Source organism: Gymnogyps californianus, chromosome 10 (assembly GCF_018139145.2).
Source record: "Gymnogyps californianus isolate 813 chromosome 10, ASM1813914v2, whole genome shotgun sequence".
Lineage (NCBI taxonomy): Eukaryota > Metazoa > Chordata > Aves > Accipitriformes > Cathartidae > Gymnogyps > Gymnogyps californianus.
Window position 1 is genome coordinate 22,363,895 of NC_059480.1, and position 21,675 is coordinate 22,385,569.

Consider the following 21,675-nt stretch of genomic DNA (forward strand, 5'->3'; position numbering starts at 1 on the left):
CAAAAAACAAAAAACCACTAAACTTCATTTCTAAAACTGAAATATATTTATGGAAGCATAGAAGCCTGTTTGCTTGACCCAAAGCATATTGTATGACTCATATCAAATTTTGAAGCTGGGGCATCTCCTCAAAAAAATACGTTGGGAATTTGATGCAAAAGAATACTAGCAGATAGTACTGCTAGTATTCAAATCAAATCCATACATCTAACCCAGATCTGGTCTCCTATTCTCCTTTTAAATAATTATTGCTCCAGCACAGTGGCTTTCTGTTCTTGCGACAGACAACCTACAAAGCTCACAGGGCAATTTTTGTCCACTTTTTTTTCCATAAAAGCCATTGGAAAGCAGTTGATACCCATTATTATATCAGTTTCTTTCCTTTATAAAATATGTAAATAGTTACCAAATTTACATTTTAGAACAGATGTACATTTTACAGTCAGCAAACAGAAGTTTTTCATGGACAAAATGACACCTGTGCCATTTATGAAGAAAAACATCTTATATAGCTGGAAGGAAATAACACGAATACTTCAATTTTGTGTTATTTCTACTTCATCGAAAAGCATTAAGAATTAAAGCAGAGATTCACAGTACCACAGACAGAATAAAGGACTGAAAGATGATTATTCTAAAGGTCACATTATCTTAACAAAGTGCCACCTTCTGACAGTGTGACACTGATACAGAAGTAATATACTCCATTTATCAGAAACTGTTCTATGAGATCCATGCCCTCTGCACTCTAAACAAAGAAATTAGTGATTTTCTTCAAAGGTCACCCAGCGAGTGTGTTATTTAAAATGAGGCATTCGCCAATGGCAGTAGGTATCTAAGAAACATCTGATCTGGGCCCTGAAGCGAGTCTTAAAAATGCCACCAAAACTGAAACAACCTCTCCCCAGAATGCACTTTTTTGTGCCACAGGATAAATTCTTGATCTCTTGCAGGGCAGCAGGCTATGGCATTTCGATTACAGATCCGAAATCTGTTATTCTTTCCAGAACATATTTATTTGAAGAAATGCTATCTCCTTTTAGCAGGCACGAAAAGCAACAGCATCCGCTTTCGAAGTGCTACTTATGTGCATTAAAAAATGGACCTAATGGTAGAAATGAAACATCAGCTACATCCCTGCCCAGCTCTGAACGTGAAATCCTATACGTCAGCCTAAAGATAGGCTTGTTGCATAAGATATACCCAATGCTAGTTCATGGGAACTTTTCCATAACAACAGACCATGCTAGCCTATTAATGTGCCACTGAACCGATGTGACTCAGGTAATAACACACAGGGAAATTTAACACTGCCCAGAACACACTGTTCTTTCTACAAGAGTCCTTTTTCAAACCCTCACAGCAAAGTAGCTGGTCTGCCAGCAAGAAGTGGACCTATATTTAAAGGTTATTAAAAGGGCAAGAATCAAGAAAACAATAAAGATCAGCTCTGCAAAGCTCAATATTCAAAAAAAAAAAAAAAGTGCTGACATTTCTATATAAGATGTGAAACTCTAACATGGAGATAAAAAGATGAATAGAAATGCATTCAAAGAACTAGATGCATTTTTCGTGAATAAGATGTGTCTTCAGCAGTCATTCACTATTCTGACCTTATCAAGTTTTTTAACTTATCCGGATCTGTTAGAGCTGTTTAACACCAAACAAACCAGCCAACTGGAGAACTGCAAAAGCAGAGCATCTCAAGGGAACTCGATTACTAATTCACCAGGAAATCTTATTTTCATGAAAACAGTTTATTAAAATGACACTCCCTTTAATATCTCCTCTAAGTTTATTGGGATATTTACATCTGCATTTCAATGAAGATGTTTGGGAAAAAGCATCTCAACCGTTATTCAGAAATATTATTTTGGTGAAATGGTATTAATCAGATCTGTATACAAAAAACTAACGCTGCCATAACATTGTGTTTGTATAACACAAACCACAATTTTCTTGCTGTTCTGCTGTTCAGTCTTAGACCAAAATTTTACTGGGCTACATCGATCCTTCCACTTGTAAACTATGAAAATTGGTGGAGAGGGAGAAAATAAATAAACCTCACAGGGCAGGACTCACACGCAAGATCTACTCAAGAGAAAACCGGGCTATACCAGATGTTGTATGGAAGAACTCTAGGACTGATGGAGAACTTGATATCCCTCAGTCTATCTGCTTCTCTCTTGACCTAAGCAGAAGCCCATAAAGTTCAGTGATTTCTACGGAGCATCAGCTCCTGAGACAATTCAAATCCAAACCCATCTCTTAGAATAACGATGAACTACTACATTGCAACCTGTAACCTCAGTCTTGCTCCTCGCTCATATTCCTTCACGCTCACTCCTTTTCCACTCCCTTGTTACAGTCATTCAGCTTCGTGCAAAGCACATGAGTATTTGGGGGGCAAAAGGGAAAAAAGCAAGAATAAGTATTTCCCTGCATCCTTGGAAGTATGCTCTCCCTTGGAGGGATGAGCTTCTGTTTCAAGGGCTGCATACATATTTTGCATGGAGTTGTCATTGTATAAAATTGAAGACTGAAATACCTAAATGCTACCTGAGGTATCAGCAAACACCTAGCTCTGCACCTTTTGTCGAGCTAGACAACTTTCAGCACCTAAAAATAAATCCCTTTTTAAAGGATTCTGACTTCTTATCTCATAAGCCTCAGCTTCAATTTTTTTTTTTCTTTTTCAAAACTAAGCTAGTAATACTTACCTATCATTAAAATGAAGAGGACAAATTGATTAGTAGTTGTAAAGTACATTAATTTGAGATAATCAAATAGAACAGAGTAGGTAAATCCAAAAAATATGTAGATCTCACAGATGAGATACTGATAATATAAATGTATTCCTCTTTAATAAGTAGTACTAATATTGTTTTTCACCAAATCAAGAAGGTATTATTTTTTTCTGAAAAACTTTTACACCTTATTACTGCAATCACTTTTTTAATTTCATGCTTCCCTAACTTTATTACTGTTAATTTTACTCACTTAATTCTGGCTATTTTCTACCATTTACTGGGAAAATAGACAGAACTTCATCGTTTTCTGATAAATAAAAGTTAAACGGCTTTGTGAAAAAGCACATCTATCTGTACAGTATGCTTCTTTCCTCCATTGGAAGCCCTCTGACATCCTATGATATCCTTTATCTGTTTAAGTAATTCCCATTAAAAATCCTGCAGCCCCAGAGCAGAGGCCAAGGCAGAACGAAAGCAGCAGCGTGCGACCTGAGACGCCTAAATGGCTGTGCCCCAAGGAAAACAGTCCCACCCATTTCAGTGAGTTTTTGGATCACATCTGGTAGATCTTGAGTTTATATATTCTCTTGCTTAAGTCTTCTCTCACTGCTGATTGAAATCCAAGCAATAATTAGCCGAATATTAGCCACAGTTGATCAACATCTTGCACTTAATTATCTTCATTGAGAAAATTATTCTTCCCCTCCAATAATAGTTTTTAAGTGAGAAAAGAATCAACTTGGAATTATTAGAATACTCATGTGATTTTGCAGTCAGCTAGTTATTTTAAATGTACGCCTAGTAAATGTGAATTCTGTTGTGTTTGGGTTTAAGTTTAGCGCTTTCCTTTCCCAAGCAAGCCAAATGCTTTAAGATGTATATTAAAATCTACAACTCTATTCTTAAAGGCATTATATTAGAGAAGAATGATGTATCACACTACTACTTTTTTAGACAGCCAGGTTACAATGAAACAACAAATGTTGGAGTCGTGCTTCAGAACAAACAAAAAAAAAGTCCATGTCAGCCAAATACATAGCACTCCTAAATGAAAGTCAAAGATGAATGTATTTATGTAAAATTCTCAATACCCTTCCCCTTTACTTTTCCTAATATTTGTAAAGTGAGGGTACAGAAGAGCTGTAAATCAGTACAATTTCAATAGCCTAATGTAGACAGCTTCCTCATATGTTTTATGCCTAATGGTGGGCTATACAATGAAATCCTAGTATCTATAACTGAAAAGATATTTATATTCATAACGTAAAAGAACTGGAGAATGAGTCTTTAGTATATTGTAGCTTTCAGTCATCTTGGCTTTCACTCCTGAACTAGCGCTGGATTATTAGAAGAAAACAGCTGTATTTCCCTCTTTCATTCTGTATTAGCATGACAGTGGAAATAATAGACTAACGAACTTGAAATATGTTACTACACTGCGAGTCCTTACGGGTGGATTGTGGTTTATATGTTAATCTTTTCAATATTTGCAGCTCTATTTGATAGCATTTTCCAAGCTTCTCCAGTAACAGCATTTCTCTAAAATAGCCAAACTCACTGTTGAATATTATCTTGCATTGATTCCCAGTTCTAATTATGAATGATACTCCCCACAAGCAAGACAGATTAGAAGTATTTCAAACTAAATGGGTGTAATGAGACATCTTTCCAGTTTCATTTGTTCCTCTATAATGAAATGAAAGTTAAATGCCGTAACCACAGCTCTCTGAGGTTGCACATGCCAGGTTATGCTCATTGTATTTGTTGTCTCCTTCAGAAATAAACACATTTCAAAAAAAAAAAAAAAGTCAACTGTTAAAAAAACTGAAGAAGAATATTTTAAGGTTTGTCTCCTTGAAACAGTCAATTCCCTAGAAACAAGATGACTTTGTGGAGTTTTTGTTGTGGCTAAAAATGCACCTTTGTGAAAGCACCCTGGCTCAATAATGCCATCCACTGGAGCTGATTTAGATTTAGTGTTGCTTTGAGTTCTTACAATATTCAAAAAGAAGCTCAGCCATGTGAGTCAGCATATTAGCACAAATCTTTTTGGAGCAACACTGCTTAATTTTTCAAAACCCTTTAAAACACCGTTTCACATAGTGGAAAAGTAAAACCAGTTGTGTTCAGCTGTCTTCACATAGATGCTTCAAACTTTTCAGCTCTTTTTTCTCCCTTTCTCATTAAAAGCATATTTTGCTTTCAGTAACGCACCAAAAAGACCTTATGGACTAAACCACTGTGATCCCGACCAATGCGAGCGATTAAAGAAACTGTCTCTCCGACCACGGCCAGCTAATAACCTTCCACCCCAATGCTGCGCCTCCCAGACAGCAATAACCACAGCCCTCACTCGTCCCCCCGAAGCATTGCGTGCTGCCTTTCATTCCTGCATCCTACGATGTCATTTTACCATTCAACATTATTATATGACTCAATTGCCAGAAGCAAAGTCAGGTTTCAAACATTCTCCCCCCTCGCCTTGTTTTCGTACCACATAAATATGTGCATCCTCTCAGAAATGAAGCAAGCCACCAAGTATAGCTGGCTAATTGATGATAATATTTTAATTTGCTGGAAATGAAAGAAACGGATGCACAGACAGCATTACCTAAACCTACTAACTGTGACAGAACGTAAAGGACCCTGCATCCCTAAAGGCACACCACTGCATCACAGACAAGCAGAGCAACAAACATCTTATTAAACAAGTGCAGAAAAGCAAAAGGCAGAAGCCTCCAGGGCCATGTTAATTATCTCAGGGTCAAAGCCGCTCGGAAGGCTGTCTCACAGGCTCCAAGGCAGTCGGATGGCAGTGCCAACGCACTGAAGTCCCCAAGGTCCTGCAGTTATAGCATTGTCATATTTCAAATGACAGGTAATACTTACAAACATGCCGACACTAACCTCCTCAATTATATTCAATGTCAAGGTTTTCGTGCTGAAGGAACTGCTAATTTTCAACATACACACTTGCTGACAAAAGGTACTTTATCAAAGAAGGGAGTTTAGGGTATCTGCTGCAAGACACTGAAGATCCTTTTTGACACAGTGGAAATAACGTCCTTCATGCAAGCTCTTGAACGATGAAATAAATATTGCCCTTAGTCAAGCATACAAAAATCACAATACTCTATGTTTGCTTTGCTGACAGACAGTGCCTTTGCACGGAAATCTCACTCTGCTATTAACTGCAGTATGGATGAGCAAATATTCTCTTGGTGTTTATTTGAACTTCCTCTAAAGAAAAGGGCCCAAGCGGGTGTGGGCTATTGCAATGCCTCAGGTGCTCCAAGAAGCAAGACTAAAAAGACAGACTGCCTTCCACCAGCCCCCCAAGAGCAGCCATGCGTGCCATGGAGCAATTTAAGTGCAATTACCAAGAAAAAAGTAAGCGCTGAGTTTAAAGAGAAAGACGTTTGAACATGCAAACATGATTCCTTGTTTATTCTCATATTCGCTCTTTGCAGAATTTAACTGAAAATACAATTAAATGAACTTGATTTGGCAGTTAGTATAGAAAAGAGATTAGGTGGCACAGATATGGCTACCGGTGAAGGAACGTGGTCTCATTAGAGCTTTCTATCCGTTCAGGCGGCTTCTCCCACTTGCAGTCATTAATGTGAACTGGAGACAGATTCTGCTGTGAGTTGCACCAATTTAAATCCAGAGCAACCCTTATCTGGCCTCCAATTTGCATTAATGGTCAGAAGTAGCACAAAGATGAAGCACGATGAAGGCAGATACCATGCTTGGAAGGAGAAGGAGCATTACACTAGCAGAGAGGCCCCAAATTTAAAGGGACACAGTGCAATGTAAAAGGACACTTGTTTGAAACAAAAAAACCTGCTAAAATTAAAAGTAACATTTAAAAACTTAAAAAAAAAAATCTTTCAGTTACTTGTATTATTCTTAATTTTTTTTAGTTGTGTAAAAGCAGTTTCAATGTTTCCTTATTATTATTTTCGTTAACATTTACAGTGCAGTAACACAAACATCAAAAAATGCCATATTCCTACAGAACGTGCCTGGGTAGCATTTGACATTTTAGCAGTGACTTGTTCAAATGCCCAGATTAGAAGAGTGTTAGATCTCCCCTAGTTTCCCTTCTTACATTGCAGAAAAACAGGCAAATTTGTATTTTAATAGGTGAGTAGGAGCATCAGCAACCCCATTTGTAATTGATGTAAATAAGAATTGTGGCTATACTATGTAAGCGCTACAGGCTAGTTTTACTGTCTCATGTTCATACAGCAACTTCTGCACAGCTGTGGGAGAAAACCTATTACTTTCTTGCATCTCATGACCCAAGAATTCCTTTATAGTGACGCCTATATCGCTCATGTTAACAGTGAACTAGCAACCAGAACATGCTGAGGTGCTAAAATCACAAAAGAGCTCATTAGTTCTCCACTTCATTAATTGGGAGTGGAAGGGTTAAAGAAAACACACCAAAACATGAGATTTATACACCTGCACATGCCCTTCCAACTCTATACAGATGAGTACATTTTCCAATTGATCTGACTGATCCTCTTCAAAAGAGCTGCTGGAGTAATAAACCAATATCCACTTTCATAAAAGGGAATGTTTCAGCAACAAGGGTAGCAATTTTTGGCAATATGTCTACAGATCCAGAGCTTGAAATTTTTGTTGACCCAGCAGATGGATTTCATAAAGTACTATGCTCTTGTTAAAAAATACCAAACCAAAAAAAACAAACGAACAAAAAAACCCACAAAACAAAAACATTCTCCCCCTCAAAGCCCAATGTCATCCCTGTCACTAGTCCAAGAAATTCAAGGGTCTGAGATTTCATGAGGAAACGACACACTCAAACGAATAACTTTCAGTATTCACACGGACTCCTGAGAGGTCTGAGATTATTTAATGTCTGACTACTCAATCCTCTTTCAACACTTTTATTCAGAATATAAAAATTCTGCAAATGTTTTGTATGAACAACACTGGCTTCTAAAGTCAAAATGTATAAACACTTATTAATAATCTGCTCTGCTTTCACTGCTGACATTGAAGAACAGAACTGTTTATGCCTCTACCTAAACATACCAACACAACAACAGTTTCCTCCCAACCTTAGCTTCTTCTGAAAAATGTTCCAAGTAACTCACAAAAATGAGTTAGACAAAATGAGTTCAGACAAAAAAAATCAAGATATCTTTTCCATCCGCCATTTTATTATTAAAATAATATTTCTTGTGTTAATCTGGCATGAATTGAGAAGACATCTTCTCATATAAATTTAGATGTACAATAGTACTGCAGAGTTGTTTGCATCTTATATTAAAAAGATAGCTATGCTGTAAAGAGAAACAAGAGAAAAAATATTTTCCTTCGATCTTTTAGCTTTAAATAAGCCAGGGCATGTTCAAGTCAGTAGTGGCTTTTTTTGTTGTTGCTTTTCTTGCATTTATTTTTTTAATATGGAAGCTGAGTAGGTAATACCACTCTAACAAGTTCTAAGAAAGTAAAGCTTACTTTGGCTTAGGGGAATTCAAATAAGCATCTTCTCACTTAAAATCTAATTCTAAAACACAGCAAAATACTGACGTCATTAATGGAAGTCCAATAATTCCCACAAACTTTGGCAAAGAACAAAAGTATCACATTTTTTTAAAAAATGCATTTTTTGATAGTTTAATATAACTTTCATACTTTCATATTACAAATCTGAAACTGCTACGTATCCGTCTCTAGAGAGGGACTAAAAGTTGAACATCCTAAATAGCACAAGTTTCTTGGTAGATTTCTACATCTATATAACCTACTATATCTCAAGAAAAAACATATGCATATGTTACTACGACAGGTAATTTTACACACTGGCAGACACTTGCACGTATTTTTTTTTTTCCTGTATGCAAATGTAGGTGTTTCAGTTTATGGGTGAAAACTGATTTTTTTCAGCGTACACTAAAATTTCTAATTTTGACCCCATTAATCATACTATTTAATTAATCTCTCTGTTTTTCAGGAGAATGAGACTTAATGGACCGAATTTAAGGCAGCCAGAGGTCAAGAATAAGTATGGGAAAAACCAGTGCTTCTCTTTGTTCCCACTGCAGTACTGCTCAACGCCTCCCACTGAAACCATGGCTTGGTTTAGGTACCATAAGGAAACTTAACAACATAACAGACGTAGGAACATCTTTATCCTTGATTTTTAAAATGCAAATAGTTCAGATATACAAAAGCTTTGGTGAAATGAAAGCACTGAACTTCATGGCAAAATTTGAAAAGCAGCTTAGTGTTTTCTGAAGATTGCTATTGCTGTCCCTAGGGCTTAGTGGGGAGCTACAGCACCAAGGTTATGGCTTACAAGTCCATAGCACAACGCTAAATCATGTTTTAAACAGCCATATAGTGTGCTACTATATAGCTGAGCCCGAACATCTAGATAGGTAATGCTATATTACGCAATACAGACAGACCCAGAGGAATTAACAGGTTTTTAGCGTTCAAAGTGAGGATCCGAAGAGCCTGGATATAAAGGTGCAGACAGTCGTGCTCACACAACCTGAACCATATACGCACCATCAAAGATTTGCTAAATCTGCCCTTATGTACCCAGCACCTCATAGCGTTCCCCACGCAGATAACTTACTACTTCATAAACATTTGATACAGACAAAAATCTAGATTAGCATCTGAAGACCCAGCCCAAAGATTAAGATTTAAACGAGCAACTTTCTTGAGACTAAAAAAAAGCCACATTTCCACAGCCAACTCTCAAATCAAAATTACATTCCCAAATCATGTTTCCTCACACATGACATGACTTAAGACTCGTTCAGTTCTTGTACCAGTAACAACCCCACTGAGGAGAAGCCTTGGAATGACAGATGCGTTTTCCTCACGTTGCAGTTGAGGGTCGGCAGCCGAAGCTGTCCGGCAGCTCTGCACCACACTAAATCCTTCCAGTGCTACTGGTACAGCAAGTTCAAAGGCAACTTTCTAGAACATGCATGAAATGTTTCTGCAGAAGCCAACAGTAGATGTTAAAAGAAAGAGCCTGGCAACTGGAATATTACTAATGCTGTATGTTGGGTTTTTTCTTTTAAAGGAAGAAGATTTTCAAATACAGGGAATTATACACAATCATCATTACTGGCTGAAGGAGAAAGCAAGCTAAAGAATAACGTCCTGAAGCAATTTTTGAAATACTGCTTTTAAAAACTCTTATAGCTTATATCATTTTAAAAGATAACGCATGCTGTTAGACAACCTCACTTTCCTCTCCTTTCTCATACCTTAATAAACACATTAGAAAAAAAACTCCATAAAATCCATTTGTATGTCTAGTGTGGGTGGCAATACAGGCTCGATTCTCATCTCTCTTATTGTTGTATATCACTTAGAAATCTCACTGAATCCACCCTACTACCCATTGCTCCAAAATATATAGGTTGCTCCGACAACCAAAAGCCTGTACTTTGTACTATCGTATATATAATTTTGTCAGCGTAGGCAACCTGTTGGCAGCTATTACAAAACAAAACTGCAGAAAGCAAGGAAAAAATCACCTCTTTTCCATGCGTACTCTCATTTCTTGACATAGTCAAGATTTTAAAGTTCAGAGGACTGAGACAGCTTTTGTTTCACCTTTCATATGCAGAACGATGACTTTCCTTACCTGAATTAGAATATTCTTAGTAATCGCTGTGGCTTTTGTATTCTGGTTTATGAAAATAAAAATTAATATGATGGCTTAAAAATCTGCTTAACTGTAAAGCTACCTCTTTAATACTTTTTTTTTTTGTTTATTAACACAAAGCCCTGTTCCAACATACATTGCAATTACATCTATGCTGTAAATGAACAAAATGAATCTTGAACACTATGACTCTTCAGAAACTTCCTAGCAAGCCATAGCCACCATTCAGAACAGCCTAGCCCTCAACAGAAAATACAGGAGAGCACATACATATTTATATGATCTATAAAATCTAAGGGAAAAATCTCACGAGAAGGATAAAGAACACATATGCACCAAGGAAAACACCAAAGGCTCAGTCTCCACCATGCCTGAAGACCAGCAACAGAAGGCCTTGCCCACTGCAGAAAATGACTGGCATGTATTACTTGGAATTTTCTAAAAATGCCATTAAAAAAAAAAAATTCTAAAAAAAAAAAAAAAACCTAAATACTAGTTCAGTCAAATCACAAGTGCTATATAAGCGATGCACTGCAAGATACGAGATTTCCCAAATCCTAACAAAATAAATGAGTCAGTTTCCTCTCTACCCTCATTATTGGCATTACAGATAGCTACAGACATACGTTTTAGTATCATTTGAAGTATTCAATTTCCACAAAAGAAAACAAACAAACAACCCTAAGAAACGAGGTTTTTTTTTTCTCCTAGTAATTGTTACATAAATCAAATGCACTTAAAAATTCATAAATGTAAACAGATTTTTAGTTTCCTTGACCTACTCAAGCAAAAACCCCAGTCCCAAAATTCAGTGGTCTGTGCCTCAATGTGAACCTGAGATCCTGAGGCCAATAACTTTATTTAATGCCATAGCAATAAACAGTTAAGCACACACACACAAATATTATCTTCTCTCACCTCAACTCAGACATGTCCACATGAACTTAGATAACCAAATTTATAACTGGGGCTGCATTGTTTGGTCATTTTTCCAACGACTATAATCACGATTCAATTAGCTTCCTCTCAGCATCGGCAGGTGCACAGTCAATGTCCCATGATATTTAAAGGATTTACACCTGCCCAGTCTTTCTTTCCTCCATGAATTATCTCAGCTCTGAAAACAAAACACATCACATCTGCAAGATGATGCACAGGAAAGCTATTCCAAACCAGGCTGTTTCCCTCAGCAGGAGCAGTGTGTGGAGAAGGGAAGCTCCCAGATTTCTGATTCCTCCAAGGCAGTGATTTGGGTTATGATTTTGGAATCACAGAAACACTATGATCACCTTTGTAAGAATGGCTATTACATGTGTATAAATTTTACAAATATATACCAGAAATATATGTGTGTGTATATATACATATATAAATATAAAAAATTTCAAAAAAAATTTATATACACTTCCAAAAATTAGGTAAGCCAAGACGCTGCATCATCAGGCTTCAGTGTGTTGGACTCTGCCTATCCAGGACCTATTAGTGGGACTTGCAAGGTTTGTTTGGAGAGAGGTTTCTCCTGAGAAGGCAGCAATTTTATTCTTCAGCACTTTTACCTGCGTATTACTATCACTAAAGTTCAGCACCACTCAGGTGCTAAAACTTGAAATGACTGTTTTCTCAAAAGGTAATGGACTTAAATATTATTTAGGCGGAAATAGATTCTTTCCTCCACAAATGTGATGGAAATAATCTGCAAGTACTTTCATTTAGAACCACTTATGATGTAAAATTATTTCAGACTGTGGCTTCACTCTAGCATAGTATAAAAATTTGTATTAAAGCTGACTCTGAAATATTTGCAAGCTGTAATAACATTCCAGTACCGGATTTTATGAAATGAAACCCACTGCAAAAGAGACTGTTAGTTGATCATTCACATAAATAGTAAGCCATGGAAAAGTATTGTTGATATCTTACAGACAGAGTTGTATAAAATACTTGCAGCAGATGAAGAAGGATACCCTGCATGCGAACAGCTTCACCTTTCCTTATTACAAAGTCACAAAGAAATTCTCCGTATTTTACAGAGTCTTCCCTCTGATAAATATGTCCCTTTTCCAGCAAAAAAATGAGTTCTTTTATAGAAAGCCTGGACACAGTGAGTTAAGGCTAGTTTAACAACACCCCTTAAATATTTACTACACAGCCACTTAACTGAATATCCAAATATCTAATCGGCAAAAAACATTTCAAGCATCACCATTATCAGTTTAATTCTTTCACATATTCAGTAATATCACCTTTTTAGTTAATGAAGGCAACCTCAAAAATAATATGCCTCTGAATCTGCTTTTAATACAGAGTGTTTCACACTTAACATGCCCGCAAGAAGTCACATACTTTTGCCATTCAGAATGTTTGAACAAAGTTGCTTTTAGCCACCACAACAGAAACACAGTTTGCATAAATCTTGTGGTCTGACCTGTGCAGAAGACAGTAGTCTCTCCTTGAGGACACCAGAGGACAGAAATTTATACAGTTGGATCAGGTCCAAATGAGTTTATTTGCATTTACACTTAGTAAATTATCTGGAAAATGCCCAAAACAGCCAAGGAAGGTGGGCAGCGCTATTGTAGTGTTGTGCAGGAAACAGGAGTGAGCAAAGACTACCATGGAGATGTCCTTAAAATCTGTCTCTTCAGCATATAAAGAAATGGTGGAAAATAGGATTCTGTAAAGGACTTCTGTTGGCTTGGTTGGAAAATGGTGGGTTTGTTCTGTTTTGTTTTTTTTTTTTTAAATAAGCAAAGGAAATATTCAGTAAATGATTCCTTTGTGACAACAGAGCTCAGGCAGCTTGAGGAGCACGTTTCAGGTCCTTCAGAAGAAGGCATGTCTGCAGGGACAGCACAGGCCCCAGAGCAAGGGAGCGGCAGACCGAGGTGCAGGGCGACGGCCTCAGCAAGCCGGAGCACAGCTAATGGAAAAGACGGCATAAACACCGACCAGGATGCGCAACAAGCAACTCAGCATGAGCTGGAGCAGCTCATAGCAGATCTGCCTACCGGGAATCAAGACCCGCCTTGCAGGTCAGCAGCCCCGAGCTGTGTTTGTGGAGAAGCCCCCTCCCAGTGCCTGGACAGGGTGGGACGGGGCACAGAGCCACGGGCATATTTTAGCCCATCAAACGGGCTCCAAACTACAAGAAAGGACGTTTTCGCTAGAGGAGGAGAGTTGGTAGCTGCCTCAAGCAGTCCTTCAAAGCCACAGTGCGCCCTTCAGGGCTGGCAGTCTTGCTCACATTCAAATATCCCAAATTGAGATTTTTTTTGTTTCTTTTTATTCCTCTTGCCAGTAATATTAAGTCTGTTTAACTGGTTGTTTGGGATTTGACAGATGACCTCACTGAGGACACAGCCATTACAATTTATTCTCCCCGGTTTCTAGGAAAAGGCTTGACTGGTGGAGGCTTTGCATTTTTTTTTCTTCAATTTATTTTGTTAGTAATTGACTCCTTGCTGTCAACTGGTGCCTGCAGAAGAGTTAGATTTGTAAGAAGAGCAGCAAGACATGTTCAAGCATGTGACAGGCATAGCATGCTGACAGGGGCTGGGAGATACAAGTCTTTTATGAACACCAGAATTATGTTCCAGCAGAGAACTTAAACTTTTATATCTTCTCGCAATTTCTCAAAAAGAGTAATACTTATATAAATGAAACAGCTGCCCACACAAAAATTAAAGCAGCAATTGCCAGCACATTTTACTTCATCTATAAAGACACACAAGGTAGCAAAAAGTTTTGTACATATATTTCTCAGGGAAATAAACTCAGCCAGAAAGCAGCTTTCTGACTTCTGAAGACACTTACTGTTCATGGAGAGCAAACATCAGGCTTTACAGCTTTCGGAGGAAGCTACATGTTACGTCCCTGAAGCCAACAAAGTGTCAGACAAGTGATCCTGTGGGTTTCCTGGAGGAGTGTAAGAATTCAACAACAAAAATCCACTAACCAGGAGCACTAGATTTTGTCAGAGGCAGCACAACTTCCTCCCACTAGTGACGCTGATGTATGTTTTCCGTACCAAAACTGACAGTGACAAAAGAGGCTTTAACGTGAAGGAGCCTTTCCAGTCCCTCTTCACGCACCTGGGAAGGCTGGTACCGACTGACAAGCAAGTCAAATATTATGAATGATTGACATCCCTAAAACAAATACAGAGGTGGGGTGTCTTCAAAGAGCAACTGCTACCAATGCTGGTAGGATTTTTTTTTTTTTTAACACTTGTTGCAGTGACTGGGTTTGCTGCATTCGGCTGAAAGGACAACTGTTTCTTCGCCCGGTCTTCTTCACTGCTGGCACCAGCCCTGCCCTGCCCTCACTCCTCAGCCCACAGAAACCAAAAGCAGTTATGCTGGGATCCCTGAGGTAGTGAACAGACTTTCTTGATCTGGGATGTTGCTCGCTACATGTTCCATATACATATGGAAAAGAAAAACAAGTTGGGAAAAGATAAAAATCGATGTAAAACCAGAGGCAGAACAGAGAAAGCCACAAATTGTAGTGGACTCATTATCTTTCTCATGCCCTACTTCTATTATTGCCTGGTAAACACATACTTGTCATCTCCAGTGCCTTTTCTCCATTTTCTCAGCAACACTTGCCTTTGTCTTCCCCGGGGAAAACACACAAACAAGAGATGAGGAAAAATTATTTGATACCTTTTACGTTCCTCTCAATTCTGAGTGATGGTCCAACATTGTTTGAGAAGTCATCTGCAGAACCCTAATCCCTAATGTGGCACAGACAGCGCTGCCCCACAGCTAATCTGCCAGTAGGAACTCAGGTTTTCCACAGGACATTTCAGTTCAATCTAGAGGTAGAGCCCATTTATTGCACAGTCAGCACAACGTGGCAAAGTAACTTGAATTTCTTGGGAAAAGAGCCATAGTAAGGATGTGTATTTTGGGCAAGATTAGCATCCGCTGCAAATAAAAGTCAGATTTATACTTGCTAAGGATCTAGTCCACCAAGGAATAGAGTAAATTTAATATTCAATTAAGGAAACAAGAACTTAATTTTAGTACACGTGAGGATCATGACATAAAACATAGCATCCTACAATCTATCATGGTTAGCATGATTTTAATGGATCATTAGAAATGCTTATGGAACCTATGAGTTTCTGGGCACTACTTCGAGATCAGTAATAAAAAAAATTCATTCTCTAGTTACCTCCTAAAGCAACTTAGCATACCATATATGATGAAGAATTATAGTCTACTTGAGAAAAGATACTTAACTCCTTACAATGCAGCAATAAAAGATGCCTGATAGGAGATGAAATTCGAAAGCTTTGAGTTTGATGGGCTTTGAGAATATCCCTATGTAAAGTATTATATTTTATACTCTTTTTTTCTTTTCAAAATGATTGTTTTTCCACGGACTTTCTAATATGAGCATACAAGCAGAAAAATTTCACTATTTCTTTTCAGTTATGTCAAATTTTAACCATTTATTACAGTGCACAACCCTGGATAAGAATACTGTATAAATCACATACCTAGCTCTATCTGCACCTTAAGAATTTACGTATGTCCGGAATCAGACATCAGGATGACTGCTCATGAAGAAATCTTTTTGGAGTCAACATGCATCCCCTATGGTCACTTGTATCCACACACATCCTCCTTGCAGAGGAGCTATCCTTCCTACTCTGCTGCTTTAATCTCTCTTCATATTTACTATGCTCTGAAGAATTTTAATAAATATTCCATGTGGTATCCATAAAGCAAATAAAACTGATTAACTAACAGCCAGCACAAAAACCTCTAAAGCAGCATGCACTCTTCTTTCATGCAGGATCATCAAGTTCAATACCATGATAAAGGTTAAGTTTATTAAGCATTAGAGAGATCTGCGTTCTCATCACTCAACCCCTTTTTTTTCTTTTTTTTTTTTTTTTTTTTTTTTTTTTTGAGAAAATGTAATATAAGGAGGTGCACAGCTAAATGGTGACCTTTAGCTGTACTGTGTGTTCCTATGGGAGGAAATGTGCTGTATTTGATTGTTAATTTTTATAAGATTAATTAGTCTGGCATGCTAATTGATATTTTTTGGTAGACGACAACAATGAAATAATTTGTTTCCCTTTGAAGGAATTCTGTAATAAATGCAATCCACAGATGAATAACTGCACTGCTTTATCATAGCAATATACTTTTTTTTGGAGATACATTTTTAAACATAAACCAAATGCATCCATTTGGGTAAATAATCTCAAAGCATTATGTAGCACAGTTTTTTCAGACAGCAAGTCCTTCATGGATTTAAATCACCAAACCAGATACATAATAAAGGTCTCTTATTTAACAGGATGACAGATGTCATCAACAGAAAGTCTTGGCATTAGTGAGCTAGCACATCTCAGTTCGGGATTATTGCCTCTGCACAATTTCTACTGTAATGCAACTTCCACACATACACAAAAGCATTTAGTTTGTAAAAAGCCAGCATTGTTAAAACTGCTCATGTTGCTTAGCTTTTACTTGTACTAGTTTCTATGTACATAGGCGTAATAATCTTTCACAAATCTGACCTTCAGAAATCACACATTAGTATGCAAGTATGTACACCATACTGCAAACGCTAGTGAAGATATTTAGACAGTGTAGTTAGACCTCAGACACACGATAAAGTTGTCACAGATTAATATATTACCCACATCAACTGAGCCATGGTAGCTCTCCGGTCACCGGTCTTAGCTCAAAAAATGCAAGGTAACAAAGTAACATGCGTTAGCAAAGCCCTCTTTCACTTCAGGTTAAGCCAAGTCAAATAACTTTGTATTTGCGCAAACATGGCCAGTTACCGCATCTCTGCTAACCCACAGTAACTGAACAGGTCTTGGTATGTTGATCGTGTATATAACCTGCTAGATACAGTGCTGCCATCTGAGGAATTGCTCCACACGTACCCTAAAATAAATAGGAGATGAATCGCACAGTCAGTACCTTGTTCCTACGGTACCAGAAGTGCCTTGCATAGACCTTGGCCAGTCCTTTGAGAGACTACACCAAGACTTATTTGCCTAGTAGCTAACTTACAAGTGACGCTCCAGCTCTCACCACATCTGTCACAAAGCTATCACAATATTGGACCTCTTCATTTTTAAGCCTTCATGGCAATACTTCAGCCTACACAAAACACCCCAGAACAGAATATAAATTAGGTGTTAGAAGGATGACATACCGCCGTAGTTAGATGATAAAGCTCCTAACACCCCAGTAGATGCTATTTTTCTCAGCAAATCAGCAATTCTTGTAACGGCCACAGGAAGCTCAGCCCAGACGCACACAAGGACGTAGCTGCTGAATTGGGACTGGGGAGTTTAAACAGAAGTGGAAAACCTCCTAGCTCAGTGAATCTGGCCTAAATGGAAGCAGTTTATAGCTTACTAATCACAAGCCAGGAAGAGGGACCAGCCAACCAGCCTGATGCCCCAGCCCTGACAAAAGGAGAAGCAAGAAGCACATTAACTACAAAGATTTAACTGTACATTAGGCAACGTTTGATCTTGCTGGTAGTAGGAAATACAAATTCAGTTTCATGAGCTCTGTCAGACACCACGTCTCCTGGGACTTCTGCTAGAAAAGGTCACTATAAATTGTGGCCGGACTCTGTCAGGGTTCGTCTAACAGACCCCTGGCAGAGGTTTGGGAAGGACGGCGTTGAAATCTGTGAGCCAACAGTTCCCATTTCGGTGTTGCATAATGAAGGAGGCAGTAACAGATTTTTAGTTCAGAGACTGAACTAATTAATTTGTTGTTCTTTTTGGCAGGCAGAAACATTTTTCTATGAATCAGAAATGAATTCTTTATTAAATGAGAAGGCCCTTCCTTTCAAGTAAGTGCTTGATTCAATGGGCAAGAGTCTCTCTCAACCCCCCCCCCCCCCAAACAACAAAACAAAACCCCAAAACTACTTCTTTTAACAGTGCAATGAATATTGAAGTAGTTGTACAACACACAAGAGCATCAACAGAAGAGACAGACTCCCCAAGTGATTGCTTTAGCCGTGGTTTACGGAGATCAGTGGGAAAGGGACAAGGGGAAAAGACAACCTGCGTTCAAGTCCGAACAATCTGAATGCCCAGGCCAGAATCCTGGCAGGAGAGGAAAATGACAGTGTATGATTTGAGCTGGTTTGCATTTCTTTCAGGAAACAGCTCCAAGACCACGGTTGCTCTGCCTTTCCTGCTTAAGCCTATAGACCAGCTAGGAGAGACACTTTTCTTTTTTTGTGAAATTCTGTTCCAAGCAGGCTTTTGACTGCTGGGATCTCACCTCCTTGGCTTTGGAAAGCTAAATCTAGACTGCTTTGTTGATAGGGAATGGCAGAAAGCAAGCAACATGACAGGAGGAGGAGGACATTTCGTAAATGAGAAGCATGCTTGCATCAGGTACAATGGAGAAAAAAGTATATTGATGACTTCTACACTAGAATTATACTGACATTATTTTACCCTTCTCATAACTGCAAATGAGGAGTAAGATTAATTTTACAGCAGCAGATTTTCCCCATGACTTCAACAGAATTAGATTAAATTAATGTTTCAGTTGTGCTTAATCTAAATTTCTGTCTTTTAAACTGTAGGCAAATGGTTTCTAATCACTATTTCTGTACCATCTGATGTTCAAGGTTCATCAATTTTGTTTCCCACCAATATGATTAAACTCTTATTCAGGCAAGAAAACATTGTTAGTAAGCAAATCAATTTCTTTTAAAACTCTCTCATGTACTACCAGTTAATAGCTTCTTCAACCAAAACAGTAAAAATACACTTCCCTCTAATTGTGCCTGTCCCAGACTAGAAACATATAGGACATAAACGTGAATTTCACTCTATACAACTCTAAAAAGAAAGAACTTAGAAACATAAACTGCCAAATAGTGTGATTTTAACTTAATGAAGGACAGAATGAATTTCTACTTTATAAAACGCAACTCCAATTAATACCAAGAATAAAACACCCTGTGCTATTATCAAAAAGTCATAAAACATCTGGGTTTAACAATAATCTGGCTGAAGAGTACTATACATAACAAAAATAAAATTCTTTATCGCCATTCATCATGTTCTATCTTTAAAATGATATTGCACTCACACATTAATTACAGATATTAGATAAGTAAATTGTATCACGATGCCCTGAAAGGCTGGCACACCAACTGCTGGAAAAGCATAAAACCATTAAATTGGCGAGATCCTTTCTCCGCCAGGTCTGCCAGCATCATGATTTCACAACATAACACTTTGTCAGTCATTTACCTTCAGCTGTACTTGTGAAATATATCCCCCCATAAGCACTTTATGCATTACAACTCAGTCTAATAGGTGAAAAAGACTTTTCCAGGTGGGGCAGGGGGAATTAAGGGGTTCCTGACACTGCTTTCAAACAAACGAGTAAATAACCCGCCAGCGGCACAACAAAGAGTGAACTCTGCCATTTTGAGATTATTCGTTTTGTTGTACAGGTATGATAAACATACTGGCGGACAAAATTGGTCTGTTACATTAATATATCTACTTAATTTAGAGAAGTGCACAGTGTAAGCTTCGGCATTTTAGTGAGACGCCAAGGCTCAAGCACCACCATAGGTACTGAGGCACTACTATTGCACAAGCTCTGACAGAAGCAGCCCTTTTTGCAAAAACCAAACCTCTACAGAATTTCGACCCCAGCTATCAGCCCTGACGCAATACCGCAGCTTTTCAGACACTGACAGCTTTTGGGGACTTTCCCTCCCTCCTCCCAGCAGCACCCCACACCAGGCCCAGCTAAGTTTGGTTTGTAAAGCAAGCAAAAGGGATGTGCTCTCCCCTCTCTCTCACTGTCAATCCTCTGCTGCCGGTGCCTGCTACCTCATTAACAACCACCCCCTTAGGACACAGCACAGCTTTGGTGCAGCCGGTTCCTCAGCTAGCCCTGATTTTAGGTAGCTGGCTCCATCGAGTCAAGTCCTGAGTGGGAAGGAGAGAGGAACACGTCTCTCCAGCCAGGACACTCACCGAGTGTCCCTTCTGCAGCCCTGAAAGGGCAAGGATAAGGACTCCGTGTCACCCTCTGCCGCCCTGGGCAAGGAGAGTCACCTCTGCGCCTTGCACAAACACCTGCAAAGAAAAAGGCATTTATTCACAAAATGACAATCCATCTTGTCCTGCTTAGCAACAGTTTTCCTCCTCAGCGAAGCATTAATAATATATTTTTATCTACTTTCAACACCACGCCCATATGATAAAATGTTTAACTCCTTAGAAAAATAAACTCTGCCTCTAGCGAGAATAACTTCTGTAGCATACCAGCAGATGCAGGGTTTTGACAGCTCACTGGTCATAAACAAGCAAAGGTTTGAACAAAAGATAAAATACTTGTGTGGGCTACCATTTCTGCCAAGAAATTCAATGAAGAGTGAGGAACAGCAAGGAAAGAGGATAAAATATCACAGACTTAAAGCAAAAGAAGTCTGCAGATGACACTGGCCTGGAAGGAAGGAAAAACTAACAAAACATATCACACAGCTGTTAGTTATGCCTAGTAAGAAACAGACCAGATTTCAGAGGAAATCCTCCTTCTGTAGAGGTTTAAGGGTGACAATAAAGCTTAAACTGTCACAAGCGTTTGATTAGTACGTTACAGATGGAATTTAAAACTGGCAGGTTAATAATCAAGAACTCCCCAGGGTATCAGACTCCCATTAATGCATCTCCTCCTTTACCTGGACCAATCAACCTACATTCAGACTTTTCCTCCACCTGACAAAATACATCTGCTGGTAAAAAACAGCTTTTCCTGGAAACAGATTAAATATTTATGCCATTCTATTACTGATGTAAACACTTCTCCTACACAATTTTCTAGATATAGATCAGTAGCTTCATTGCAAAACTTAATCATGCACTGTTCCCTGAAAACTGCTTAAAAGTATGTTTTAGAAACTGTTCACAGAAGGTAATAAAACATACTTAAAGTCACATAAAACTTATAATCATTGTTCCAGCCATTTTAATACTGAAAAACAACTGTGTTCAGAAGTTGAACAGCCTTCACTAACACTACATATGCCCTTCCAGTACCTAATTAGCTGATAATACTCTGGGTGCCTGTAATGCACAATTCAAATGCCTTGCTTACCAATGTGTTTAGTATTCTGCAAATAAGTCTTTGTACCAATTAAATCCCTTGTTATTATGAAAATGCTTCCATACTGTTGTAATAACACAGGATAACACAGTCAATGCTACTA

At 38.3% G+C, this 21,675-nt stretch overlaps 1 protein-coding gene across 1 annotated transcript in view; it reads right to left on the minus strand.

Moving 5' to 3' along the window:
- Positions 1 to 20,816, minus strand: part of NAALADL2 (N-acetylated alpha-linked acidic dipeptidase like 2) — a 324,485-nt gene extending 303,669 nt beyond the window's left edge. Inside the window, exons 1-2 of the mRNA XM_050902673.1 lie at positions 20,801 to 20,816; positions 20,441 to 20,542 (exon numbers count right to left, since the gene is read on the minus strand). Of these exons, the coding sequence (XP_050758630.1) occupies positions 20,441 to 20,542; positions 20,801 to 20,816 (118 nt within the window). The remainder of the gene's footprint in view (positions 1 to 20,440; positions 20,543 to 20,800) is intronic.
- Positions 20,817 to 21,675: the final 859 nt, after the last annotated feature.